Source organism: Lasioglossum baleicum, chromosome 2 (genome assembly GCF_051020765.1).
Source record: "Lasioglossum baleicum chromosome 2, iyLasBale1, whole genome shotgun sequence".
NCBI lineage: Eukaryota > Metazoa > Arthropoda > Insecta > Hymenoptera > Halictidae > Lasioglossum > Lasioglossum baleicum.
In genome coordinates this window covers 8,501,213-8,515,714 of record NC_134930.1, presented here as the reverse complement: position 1 = coordinate 8,515,714, position 14,502 = coordinate 8,501,213, and the positions used below count along the sequence as shown (strand labels likewise).

Here is a 14,502-nt window from a genome sequence, read left to right as displayed (position 1 = left end):
TCTTAAAAAGTATCAGTTCATAAAATGTATCATAAAGTGTGTGTGAAGGAAACGTAAACCTACCATTTTCAGTTACAGCCATACTGATAATATCATATACATACATATAACAAGATACTAACACAATTTATGCACACTTCAAGAAAGAACTCGATATTTTTAGGTGATAATTTGTAGCAATTGACTAACGCAGAAAAACAAATGTGGTTACTAGAATGTTGACAGTCTTGCCAACAATAATACGGTGATGTGATTTACTAATTTTGCTTTTGTTATTGTAGTATACATATCAAACTATCATACAAGTATAAATTTTAACAGATCTACGTTAGTTGGTATTTTTAATTTATTCGCGCTAGAACTGACTTTTAGACTACAGTGCGCCACTGAAAATTGATGTACCATTGTTCAAAATATTATTTACATTATTAAATATTATTATATCAATTTCATATCCATAAAACGAAAATAATTATTGTATAGAACGGTATTATTCTGGATCAGTAGAAATGTTTAATTTCCGAGTTAAAATTGCTCCGACAGCAAAGGGTTAATCTTAAGCTCAAATTAATATAAGATCATGCGCCGTTAAGTTTCCTTTGTGATCCCATTTTATAATAATAAATGTACATAACCTATTATCTCTTGGAAAAATGTTTCCACATTATCTCAATTCTGAACTTCGTTGTAAGCATTAAATATCGATTTTCTTTGTCAGCCGGCAAGTTCTGTCCAAAGAACCCCTAATCGCTATACCCCTAAAACAAACCGTAGTGCAAGGGATTAATCGATCTGTTACTTCCGTCATGTTCATGAGGGAACGCATCCTCTGTTACGGCGGCGTTATCCCCACTTATCAGACGTTAACCTTGACCCAGGCGGTGCGCAACATCAACAAGAAACGTCAGCCACTGAACGAACTCGATCAACGCGAGAACACCTTCATCGTCGGTATTCATGATTTCTAGGAGGAGCCGGGGGTAGGTTGCATCCGAAGTGGGATTCCGAGAGAAGATGCAGGTAAACAAACAATGGTCCTCGCGCGGTGAACGAGATGGCGAGGGTGCGAGGAGGGTGCGATGGTGCCGAGCAGGGTGGTGGGAGGAGGTAGGGAGATGGGTGGTTGGGCGCACGAGTGCGATCGCGAGCATGAGCGGCAGCATGAGCGCGGGCGCGACAAAGGTAACGAAAGCCGTGCGAAAAAAGGGACAGAGACAGCATCGTAGGTGGCAGGAGAGAAAAGCCCTGGTGGCTGGTGCGCTGGCGCGGGCGCGGTTTGCGGGTCAGAGTGCGCCGGGTATATAACCGGGCGGATGCCGTCGTCCTTTAGTCTTGCGCTTATCGTCGCCGCGACGATCCGCTCGAGCTCGATCGCCGCGCGGACGCACGCTCGCGGTCCTTTTCTCCGTCGCGTCGACAGGTGCGTTCAGTGATCATGCCCCGCGTTGTGTGTTTCTTCCAGTTTAACACCGGTATGCAACGTTAACACTTGCACCGATGTCCGCGTGAAATGCAAATGATATCGGTGATTCCGGCGTCACGATCTAAGATCGAGTGACACGTCGTAGTGACCTCAAGAAACTTTTTGGGGATCGCCGAGCAGCATCGATAAATCTATCGCTCCGACGCTTGCAAAGTCTGATTTGCGTCGACGGCGCGGCAATGCGTCAGCCGGCTGTGTAACTGGCTCCGGTGCTGTGTGTAAACGCTTCGTTGCGGGGGGAAGAAAGTGTCGTAGGGTGTACTAACGAGACGGTGGCCAGACGCGCGCGGCGTGCCGCTCGTCGACTGCTTCGTTCACGCGTCAACGGTTCAACGTTTCCCCTGGATGAGAGCGGGAAGTGGTGTGTCGCCGAGTCGCGTTCTCCGTTACGGAGGGAGCGAGCATCGAGATCGTGAAGCGGAAGAGGCTCGATACACCGGGTCAGAGATTCGATTTCGCGGCACGGGGTGTCTGCGAAGAAAACGGTCGAGCCGCGGCAGTAGATCCGGGTGAATCGCGGTGATAGCTAGCACGAGGGTGGTCGGAAGGAAAGAAAGGAAAAGAGGAAGAGACGGAAAAGAAGAGGCCACCGCACCGTAGGGAACTCGAAGCTGCGCCTCCGGCTAGATACGACCGCTTGTATAGATCTATATGCATAGTAAAGTCGCGGGAATAGAGGAGCCGGGCCACAGCGACGTGTATCTGGGTCATACACCCGTCCTCTAGCCGTTACCGCCGTCGCTGCTCGTTTTCCATAATTTCGCGGGGTTCGCTGGCCGCGGTGGAAAACGGGCTGCAGTCGGACCGCCGACCGTGGAACCGGAAGCTGCCGGCCCGGAATTAAAACGGAAGCAAATAGCGGGCACGCCGGGAGAATCGTCCGCCTGCGGCGAGGACCGAGAGCGGCGTCGATAGTCTCCCCGCGGCGTTATCCGACACCGGACCACGGAAAAACGAAGGCTCTTCCGGTGGCGCGTTAAACGGAACATGCAATTACACTGTGACTCGTGCATTTTGCTTGTTCGGATGAGAACACCGAGGACCACGGGTTACCAGTGAAACCGGACGCGGTAGACTCGTGCGCGTCGCGCGCGTATTCCCCGGTTCGGAGCACTTAACGGTTTGTTTTCGCGAGCAGTGTCGTTCTTTGTTTGTTTGTGTCAACGATTGGAACGGAGTTGAGAAGCTCGGTGCGCGCGTGAGCTCGGTTTTTCGGTTTCTTTGTTAACGCGGTTCCCGGGGCAAACGAGTCGGCCGTGTGCGCGCGTCCTGCTCGCCGCTATCAAACAGGTCGCTAAATTGTTTGCGTAGGTCGGTGACGCATCGAGTCTGGTCCGGCAACCCGATACCGACGACCGTAACGAGCTGTTACGTCGTTACACGCGGCAAAGAGAGAAAGAGAGAGACGGAGAGAGAGAGAGAGAGGGAGTCCTGTCCTAGGAAAAAAGGGGACACAGAGGCTGGTGCCTCCCGCGGGGACAATCCCGGCCAAACAAGCACCACGCGAGAACTATTATCCGCGGAAGAGCAATCGGTTCGCCGCGAGACCTGGTTTCTCTTCGGAACGGACACACCGGGCAGAGACCCGGGCTTGGTAAATAATGAACCGCCGCAGTCATTTGTCAAGCTCACCGCGAGACCAACGAGTGCTCAAAGTAGTAACCTGCTTCGCGTAAATGGAAGTGTGCAACGACTATCATCGGTTCGCTATCAACGCTGACATATCAGCGGCCCGGTCCCCGGCTGTCTTTAGCTTGTAAAGCACGACGGCGTTGCTGCACGAGTGGCGTTAAACTGTTTCGCGATCGTGCAAGTTCTTTGAGAACGTCCCTCGAGTGCTGTCGTTGGGGGATCTCGAGATCCGATGGGAACAAATAGGTGCTACCGAGCGGAATAAACAGGATCGTTTCGACCGTTTCGACGAGAAGAACGGTCGATGTCGTCGGCGTCGCGGTCATTGAGATGCGATCAGCGATCGAACCGTGGAACGGTCAGCCACAACGAGCCGGTTGTTCAGGCGGGATTTATCAGCGCAGCAGATAGCGGCGTATGAAAGCGTACTTGGCTCCATGAGAGTGATTATACCCGACAATCGCGGCAGAACGTTTACCCCTTTTGTGCGGCGGTACAGTGTTGTAGTACGCGGTAGTTAGTGAGTCATGAGACGACGCAATAACGGCTGTTGCTGCCAGACGAGCAAGAGGCTCGGTCGCAGCGGATGCAACGCCGCGGAGGGAAACGAACCGCCTGGATGGTGCATTTATGCGACCGTTGCTCTGGTCGCCGTTGGATGCTACCTGAACGCGTTAGGCGGTGATTTCGTGCACGACGATATACCGGCGGTGGTCAGGAACAAAGATGTACTTGCTCAGACACCCTGGACCAGCGTGCTCAAGGACGATTTCTGGGGCACACCTATGCACGATATCAACAGCCACAAGAGCTACAGGCCGCTGACTACGTTGACGTTTCGGTGAGCGATGGGACATTTCCCTCTTTCTCTTTTTTTTCACTGTTTCGTGTTCTTTCGCCCGTCGCGTCGTGGACCACCGCGATTCCCGGCGCTTTGATACGGTTTCGTGAAAAAGTCTATTGTGGGTCGGACATAAATTTTTGCCAGGAACTCTTTTAAGGAAAAAGTTTCGCTTTTAGCGGCGGATTTACGGCTTCCTAACGGCACCGCGGAATAGCCGATTAATTTTGCGCCCATTAAAAGTTTTCTGTTTCGCCTGTTAGTTGCGCGAAATTGGTAATGTTTTTTGAACTCGTAATTTCGCAGCGAGGCGCGGCGTTGAATGCCCCGCGACGACTTATGGTCGCTGCGTGACGCGCGAAATGGTTCTTGCCAGATGGAATCGTTACACTATTTACAAGCAATTCTCGTGCATTTGAATAACGCTGAAATGTGCTTGTTCAAGAATCTTGTGATACTCCTTTCAACGCTAGAATAACATAGAAGTCATTATAAAAGTGAAAGTAAAGATTAGAATGTTTAAACAACTTCAGAATTTCTTGAGTTGTCACTACTTGAGGTGTTGAAAGAAGAATGAAAAAGAATTTTCGAAAGTGCTTCATAATATTCAGAATGTCACGGTGTTCCCGAGGCCAAAGGATGACAGGTTGTCATTGCAGGGTTAATTGATTCGATCATCCAGTTTGGATTGAACATCTGCTGGTAACGTGCTAAACTATTGGGTAACAATCTCTGATCACTACTCGTCGTTTACACTGACGTAATTGGCACGTGTGATTACTGTTTGTAAGGAAAAACGGTGCACGTCGCAATTTCAAAAAATTTGAGTTTCTGCATTAATTGAGCTTTAAAGTATAGGATTTACGTATTTACCAGAAAAAAGCGACGAAACCCAATTCGAAAGCCTCAAAAAAGCAATGTAATATAACCGATATCCTATATCGAAGAATCAGTGATCAAAACTTTAACGGCAATATCTCGGAAGTGAAAGTATGTGACATGCGGCGTTCTTCCTTACAACCACATGTAGGATTACAGTAAAATCGTGGCAAAAATCTTGAGACAAACTCTCCATATATTCGACCATCAATCAGATGCGTTCCACGCATTTTCTATGTATTTTTCCCCACAAATCTCGCATTAAATGTCCGAAGAGGGCTTCGATAATTCTGCACCAGATGAATCACAGCTGAAGGGGTTAATTTGATACAATAGTGGTCATTTAACCAGTTTGTTCGCCGACTCCGCTACAGCAAGTGGGTTTGAATGGATTTTTATTTATTCGAGTGATGCTTTTTGCGTGAACATCGGCGGCGAGGTGAAGTCACAGTGGCCGTAAAAGGAGGAAAATATGATGTCAATGAAAGTCTTCGCGGGTATCAGCGTGGCAATCAGCGGCGGTATTATTAAAACGAATTCGCTGTACAGCCACAATTAGTAGACACCGTGGAGCCCGCAATTAAAGCTGCGAATTCAAAATAAACTGGAATAAGCGTGGCCGTTCCATTCCGTCGGGTTATCGCGAATGGAATAATTACACGTCGCGTTTTTGTTGCGCCCCGGTCGGTCTCGCGAGCCTCGGTTAAAAGCGTGATTGCGTGAAGGCGAATTCGTACGACACCTCGGGAAGAAATTTCGCGATCGCGATCACTGTGCAAGCAAACTGTTATCTCGTGCATTTCAAATGAACCACACGTAACGCATCGTTACAGGTAACACTACGGCGCTGATCTCCTATCCAATTACGCGTAACAATAGTCCCGAACATATCTAACTTCGCCGCTTAATCCTGCGCGTGCACTTACATTGATATGTACAACGAGACTCGCCGCCTCACACGCGATATCATATTCGGAGGACTTTTATTTCGATACGAATCTTGATAAAGCGGTTCGCATAATTAGTTCCGCTACTCTCAGGATACTCGCAAACATACTCGGCGCACATAAGGCCAAATTAACCATTTTAGGACGACAAAAATATAAAATAAGATTTTATTTGATATTTTGGTTATATATATATAGAAATGCTTATAAGAAGAGTGCTCAACACTTTACCCACCGGAAGCCTATTAATAGGATTTTCAATAATTGTGCTGTACCGAAAGAAAGCATAGAAATTTTCTTTTATATTGCAATCTTAAATGAAACTATTAGATGATGTTATTAAGGGTGACTTGTTAGTTCATAATGAAAATTGCTGTTGCTATTGAAGGTTCCATTAAAAAGTGTTTAGCTATGTACCATAGATTCTTAAAAATTATGCAATAATCACTGGTCGGTAATGTGTTAATAATTATCTTCGGAAAAGTAACTACTTAGTGTTAATTGGGGTCAAGGGTCCATAGTATTCTAATTAAAAGAAAGCAATTTCACACTAAATTATTTCTGTACTTTGATTAGCGAGATATAATATGCAATAAGAATATTATTCTACATCCTCATTGTTATCATCATCATCATCAGCATCATCATCAAGCTCTTGATCATCGTTGCTTTCGTGATCATTACTGCCTCGCACATTTTTCTCTGAAGTTGGCTGTATTTGTGGAAGATTCAAGTCTTCATGAACCCATTTCATGTGTTTGCTGTTAAAACGGTTGTACTGTACATGTATTTACAACCACGCCATTTCATCTAAAGTTTCGAAACAAACACTTGAACTACACGTTTTATTTGCATTATACAGGGTGCTCCTCTTATCTGATAACGGAAATATCTTGTCACGCACTGAAGCTACGAAAACAATTTGTTAACAGAAATTGTTCGGTATGAAAGGTGCAATCATATAGTCTAATTTTTTGAGGACTATGTAGAATGGTAGGGGGAGGGGATTTCAAAGTCAAATTAAGTTTTTTAAATGGAACGTCCTATTTTTTACACCACAGATTGATAGAGTATCAAATTCGGTGTATAAAAGTGTTGACCTTCATACGTCCTAAATCTAATAGTTAACGTGATATTATCGAAACAATTTTCTTTCTTCTTTGGATAATATCTCGTTAACTATTAGGTTTAGGACGTATGAAGGTGAACACTATTATACTCAAAATTTGATACTCTATCCATCCATGGTATAAAAAATAGGACATTCCTTTAAAAAAACTTAATTTGACTTTCAAATCCCCCTCTCCACCATTCTAGTCCTCAAAAAAATTAGACTATATGATTGTACCCTTCATACCGAGCAATTTTTGTAAACTAATTGTTTTCGTAACTTCAGTGCGTCACAAGATATTTCCGTAATCAGATAAACAAAACAACCTGTATAATGTTCAGAATGTTCACCAACACCAAACTTGTCGAATATATACTTTGACAATAGTTCATTACACTTGAATGACGAAAACTTGAGAAACTGTTCACTTCTTAACACGTCGAATAGTTCTTTTCTCGAAATCTTCATTTTCTTTACAGCGCGGTCGACGTGACTACCTGTAAACAATCCGCTCTATTGAAAGACAGGGACTTGTTTTTTAATTTTTTGTATTAGTTAAAGGACATTTTCTCGAACTAGTAAAGAAAAATCGATTGACTAAGTGGAACTGTTTATATAACTCTAGCTAAAGTAAACATATCAATATTTTTTAAACAAAAATAGTATACCATAGAACATAGTATATTAACAGTATGTACAACTTACCTTTGTATGAACAATAATTGGAGATGAAAGTACATACCTGACGCTTCAATATCCATGTAGAAAACTTGGCGGATTTAAATCGAAGAAAATAGAATGACAGCAAGTACGTCGTCAACAATACTGGCGCAATTAACTGATATTGGCCGACCGAAAGATAATTTCACTTTGCACAGGTGCACCAACTACTGTGTTGCGTTAAAAAAAAAATTCTCACGGTACATTGTGGGATGTTTCTTGGAGTACGTTATGATGGTATTTGTCACTCGTTTACAGAAAATTTTTATTTCTATTTTTGTCGTCGTAATTTAATCATTTCGCCTTATGTGCGGCGAGGTAAATAATAAACACGGATAATTATTAGAACTAAGAAAATTGTCTAACGTCCATTCGTGCGAAAAGTGACATAAATGTAGGCTGGCTTTGTTGCTTGATATTGATTCTAACTACGATTGTGTATAACAGGTGACATTTCTAAGCAGAAAATTTCATTTCCGTACTAGAGGTGCATCTTCCTCCTTCCTCAATATTTTTTTCCAAGCGAAATGGTATCCAATACTAACATCGTAATTTATTATAATTATAATGATGTTATAATAAATTGGTTTTATCACGTCATAGGATGACGTGGTATTCTGATAAATGTACGATTCGTAAGCAGTGTTCTTTTTAATTGATATTATACATTCACTGCAATAAAGTTGTTAATAAAATACATACAATCAGTCTCATAATTGATGACAACACTTCAAATCAGAATAACTTTTTTAGAAGTGAAACAAATGACTTCTGTTTTTCTGCCAAGCATTGGCAACATATTGTATAATGAAACTTTTGGGAAAACTGCGTTTACTCTGAATTACAAAAAAATAGTAGAAGTTTCTGTTTACAACTTTGTGCAACGTTTACTTACAAATTTTTTCTAGATTCATATAAGCTATGTACATGCTGAAAGTTTCATCGAAATCGGTTTACAAATTATAAACGATTGAAAATGGTGAAAATCGCCAAACAATACGATCATATTTGAATAGTAATTTTTACAATTTTTAATCGTTTATAACTCATAAATCATTTAAGTAATTTCGATGAAATTTTCAGCATATGCACAATTTATATTAATCTACAAATAGCATCTTTTATATTTTTGTTACAAGCCCAGATGAGACAGTTATTATAAAAAGCAACTTTTCAAATTTTTTTGTTGGACTAGACACTGTTTCCAAAATTTTCATTACAGGTTGTCTAGTAAACTAATTCATCTAGCTTGGCAGAAAACCGAGGCCGTTTGGTCCATTTTTGAAAAATGTTATTCTGATTTAAAGTGTTTGTCATCAATTATCAGACCGACTGTATATAATTTTTGAAAATGTGTTAAAAATTTCAAATCGAGCCATACCTATTCTAATTATTCATCTACATTGCAGTGGCTAATTTAATGCTACACTAATCGATTCAATCCGTCTGACCATAGGTCATTCCTATTTCAGTTACCTGACCATAAACAATTCTCATGCGATTGGACTAACTGTCGATCCCTCCCATTCTGTATGTATGACCAAAGAAAATCTTCATTCCAATTGTCTAACCACGTACGTCCCCATTCTACTGATTTCACCCACGACCTGATCGTAGATCATTTCTATTCCATACGTCGCGTCGCGTCGGCCATAAGTAATTCATATTCTACGTATCTTATCATAAATCATCTTGATTTTACTTGTTTGACCATAGACGATCCCGACTTTGCTTGTCTGCTGATATATTGCGCCTATTCTATTTGTCTAAACATGAATAACTTCTATGTTACTTGCCTGACCAAAGATTATCTCCACTTGTCTGGCCATATACCCACCAATTCTACTTATTTGACGAAAGACCTGATCGTAAACCATTTCTATTCCATTTGTCAACTAAAGTTTATCCCCGCTCCATTCGTCTGACCACAGGTCATTCGTATTCTACTTGTCCGATCGTAAATCACCCCTGTTATATTTGTATGACCCTGGACCACCCCTTTTCTAACAGTATGACCATACTCCACCCCTTTGTCAATTGATGATTATAGACCAGCCTATCTTATTACTTTCATACATTTCATTCGATAACTACGTGTATTGCACTCGATGGTAGGTTAAAACTCGTAAACCATTTCTATTGCATTTGTCAACTAAAGTTTACCCCCGCTCCATTCGTCTGGCCAGTCATTCGTATTCTACTTGTCCGATCGTAAATCGCCCCTCTTATATTTGTATGACCCTGGACCACCCCTTTTCCAACACTATGACCATACTCCACCCCTTTTGTATTTGATGATTATGGGCCAGCCTATCTTATTACTTTCATACATTTCATTCGATAACTGCGTGTATTGCACTCGATGGAAGGTTAAAACTCGTAAACCATCTCGCATGACCACAAAAGACCAACAGGTTGTAATCAGAGGTGGGTAAAATTTGGCGAAATAAATATTTCAAATATTATTTAATATTTTAGATTTCATTTGGCTTAAACAAGTAGTATTTTAAATAGAATATACAGGGTGTCCCACCCGATTTCGACATCTTGATTTTTTCGATATTGTTACTCGCAGCAAAAAATGTTTCAGCAGAGGCTTGAATGTTATCGAATGGAGCATATTTTGATGTTATTCGTTTTTTCGTGAGTGTACGCGTAAAGGTCATATAAAAGTCAACTTTGTTTTTTTAACTGGAATGAGATATTTTTTAATACATGAATCGATGCAACTGGACATTCGTTATAAAAAAGTACTAACCTATGTACAGTCAGCGGCAATAATAAGTGGACACCCTTAAAAATAGCATAACTTTTTAGAAATTGGTCCAAAGGACTTGAATTTTTTTAAGATGTTAGACCGGCTAGTTCGCTAGAGAATAAGTAAACGAAAATTTATTACGATTGCAAGTGGCAGGAATTATACAAAATTTTTAAAAATGATGTCTTGTCAACTTTTTTATCTGGGCCTGTAACGATAATTTAAAATATGCGTTTTATAGATTTCGGTAACTTATATGCATACTGAAAATTTCATCGAAATCGGTCAACATTGCAATGAGCTACAAACGTTTAAAGATGATCACGTAAGGGCGGAATGCCCTGGCAAGGCTGAAATCTGCGACTTTCACCCTTAAGCTCTCATCTTTAAACGTATGTAGCTCATTGGAATGTTGACAATATAAGTTATCGAAATCTATAAAACGCATTTCTTAAATTATCGTTACAGGCCCAGATAAAAAAGTTGACAAAACATCATTTTTTAAAATTTTGCATAATTCGTATCAATTGGAATCGTAATTTTTTGTTTACTTATTCTCAGCGAACTAGCCGGTCTAACGTCTTAAAAAAATTCAAGACCTTTGGACCAATTTCTAAAAAGTTATGCGATTTTTAAGGGTGTCCACTTATTATTGCCGCTGACTGTATGTCGAAAAGTTAGTTCAGGAGATATTTTAATTTAAATACCTCTAAAATACCATTACTGTCGTACTAAGACGTTACACAAGTAACACTAACGTCTAATCAGTACGACACTAATGGTATTTTAGAGTTATTTAAATTGAAATATCTCTTGAACTACTAACTTTTCGACATACATAGGTTAGTACTTTTTTATAACGAATGTCCAGCTGCATCGATTGATGTATTAAAAAATACCTCATTCCATTTAAAAAAACAAAGTTGACTTTTATATGACCTTTACACGTCCACTCACGAAAAAACTAATGACATCAAAATATGCTCCACTCGATACCATTCAAGCCTTTGCTGAAACATTTTTTGCTACGTGTAACAATAGCGAGAAAATCAAGATGTCGAAATCGGGTGGGACACCCTGTATAATTTCAAAAGTAAAATATTTGATGTTGACAATCTAAAAAACTATTATAAATATAATGTTAACATTTCAAGAATTTAAATCAATAAAATAAAATATTTCCATTTAACAATCTGAAACAGAAAATAAAATATTTTATTATAATAATCTGGCTTCTCAAATGAACAACTTTAATCTTACTTAAAACATTGGATCATCCTTTGAGAAACAATTTATACTCGTAAATGTATTGAATATGAGCATAATATTTTCAGCAAAATATTTAAAATAAAAATAATAAAACATTTCGAGATGAAAACCTAGTATTTTTAATACTTTTCTAATAAAATACTATTTTGAAATATTGGGTTGGCAAGAAAGTAATTTCGGTATTTTAAGGTGAAATAAAACCGAATTTCTTTATTCAGGCGATGAACTTTAATCAATAAAATATGTTCTTATTTATTCTTTTTGGCAAAAGATCGTCGAACAAAAGGGAAAATATTTTGTTCATTAAAGTTCATTGCTTGAATAAGAAAATTGGGCTCTATTTCACCTTAAAATACCGAAATTACTTTCTTGCTAACCCAATACTATTTTCAAAACTTATTACATCAAATAAAATATTTTATTTTCAAAGTTGTACGCAAGCTTCAAAATATATAGGAGATTATTTACTATATTTAAAATACTAAAGTGCCTTTGTTATTTTCTCGTATAATCCTCAACAATTGCAACTTTTTCAAAATCGTTTTTGCTCGCCATTTGGTGAAACAATTCTTCCAATTGCTAAAAAAAGTCAGATCGTTTGGACCGATTTTGAAAAAGTTATACTGTTTTAAAGAGCGTACTTATGAGACTAACTGTATATCGGTTTCGGCATTGTAACGATTTCGTTATCAATACATTTCGGTACTATACATATAATGATTTTGATATTCAGAAATTTCTGTACTGTAATGATTTCGGTTTCGGTACAGCCTTATTAGTGGAAGACCAGTATCGAAATCATTTCGGTTTCAAGCGCCTGCTCGGAACCACATCCGTATAGTGAAAATGTATACTGATTGGGAGTATACAGTGTGTCTCACTTCAGTGTGACTTCCAGAATATTTTCTTCAATTTTGACAAAGTGAAAAATATTTTATGTGTAATTTGAATGGTGTCGAGTGGTCAATATCACCCAGGGGTTGTTTTTTTGTTAAATGTTGCTCTTTCTCGTAGTTTTCAAGGTCAGAAGTTTTTTTTTTAAATAACCACATATATTTTCGTATTGCATTGCGTAGCTCATAAAAAGAAAAACATTCAAATAGGTACTGTGACAAAGAATATATCGTGATGGATTGATCATGAAATTTTCAATGACTTACTTTTATTTACTGTATCTTTGTGCTACGAAAGACACTTCCTACAGATCTACAGGTGTTAGCATTTCTGGCAAAGCCTTCACTATTCTTCTTTCAAAAGAAATTTAAGTTTAACTTTCATCTTCGGAGTTCATGGTCAACTGAGGTCATTTTTGAATGTATTTTTTTACGATCTACGCGATGCAACACGGATATATGGTTATTTCCGAAAAAACATCGGTAACCTTGAAAACTACGAGAGAAAACGACTAGTGCGAAATACTGTACCACTTGACACTATTCAAATTATACACACAAAATCGTGTGTACTTTGTCAAAATTAAAAAAAATATTCTGGGTCCACGCTTAAGTGGACTACCCTGTTATGTTATCCAAAGTACTTCTAACCGACAGCCACTTTGCCGGATAATTTAATAGTTCGAATAGCGAAGCTCCGCGCAGGTAGCTCGTTGCAAGCTGAAAAGTTAAATGAACTCCCGAAAAGTCAGCTGAACAGCGACCCAGTCACCGCTTCGTCAAGCGCGACGCCTGAAACAGACGGATGAGATTTGGGAATAGTGGACGTCGGTAGCGGGTTGAGTCGGCACAGCGAAACGAAGTCACTCAGAAAGATACGATTCGGTATAATCAGGTCAAACAGTATTATCTGCATCGACCACACAATCTGTAGGCATCCGTGTTCCTCTCTCCCGGAACAAAGCACACCCACAGAATTGCTTGGTTCGTGCTGGCCCCGACCACCATCGTCGTGGCGCACCGTACGAAATCCGTGCCGGACAATTTCTCGACCGGTATCGATTCACCAGGCCGGAACGTAGAATGGAAAACAGCAGATGCGAGTTCGGTGTAGCCCGGATAACGCCGTATGGTCTGCCTTGGTCCATCCGGGCGGCGAGGACAAGAACCTGACCGCCAATGGTTCCCGGTGAACGATAGCGAAGCTGCGTGGTGTCGCGTCGCGTCGCGTCGTGACGCGTCCCCTTGTTACAGGACGGGGTATCGATACGTAACACGGGAGCAGGCCTTCCGACCAGCGCCGATTTGATGCATGGATACCAGTTTGCCACACTACGGGCCGCGCAATACTGCATATTGGCTGGTATTGGGCGATCCATCATACCACAAGACACCGGCACATCGCTCATTCGTCTTAACGCTCCAGATGCTGTTGCTAACTTCGACGCGGCGCGGCGCGGCGAGACGGGACCCCGGCTCCTACGCTCTCTACCGGAAGGAACCTCGGCGAACCGAGAGGCGAGGAGGGCACTAACATTGCGCTTCCGCGTTTCGCGCGTTACCGGAAGTGGAGCGCATCCATAATTCCCGAGGCTCCAAGACGAGAGCCGGGCCAGCGGCGCCCGGCAGTCACGTTCGTTCGTCTCGAGATTACGGGATATTAACGATCAGGACGAGCGTCGTTTCGACGGAGTTTGCATAAGCGTCTTCTAATCATCTCGCACAATCATTTTTCTCTACTCTTCTTCCCGCACCCTGTCCCCCCGTGGCTCGTTTCACCTGGGATTAAAGGGGGCCTCGTTACCGCCGACTTGTCGGCGCGTTTGATCCGCGCGGAGATACTCCGAAAAATTGGTACGGGGCTTCTGAAGTTTGCTTGCGTTGCTCCGGGTCCAAGTGGAATGCCGCTTTAGTAGAGTGCTTTTCAAGGTGTTCTCAGTTTTGTCGAAGTTTCAGCCTCTGAGCGAAC

At 41.3% G+C, this 14,502-nt stretch overlaps 1 protein-coding gene across 3 annotated transcripts in view; it reads left to right on the top strand.

Moving 5' to 3' along the window:
* Positions 1 to 1,297: 1,297 nt before the first annotated feature.
* Positions 1,298 to 14,502, top strand: part of LOC143219220 (protein O-mannosyl-transferase TMTC1-like) — a 719,300-nt gene continuing 706,095 nt past the window's right edge. For 2 of the 3 annotated variants that reach the window (XR_013011281.1, XM_076445165.1), the window contains exon 1: positions 1,299 to 3,956. Coding sequence is in view for 2 of the 3 variants with exons in the window: in XM_076445165.1 (XP_076301280.1) it covers positions 3,643 to 3,956 (314 nt within the window). In the remaining variant the exon portion in view is untranslated. Of the gene's footprint in view, positions 3,957 to 14,502 lie in introns of all 3 variants that reach the window. The other variant, XM_076445179.1, reaches the window with a different exon arrangement.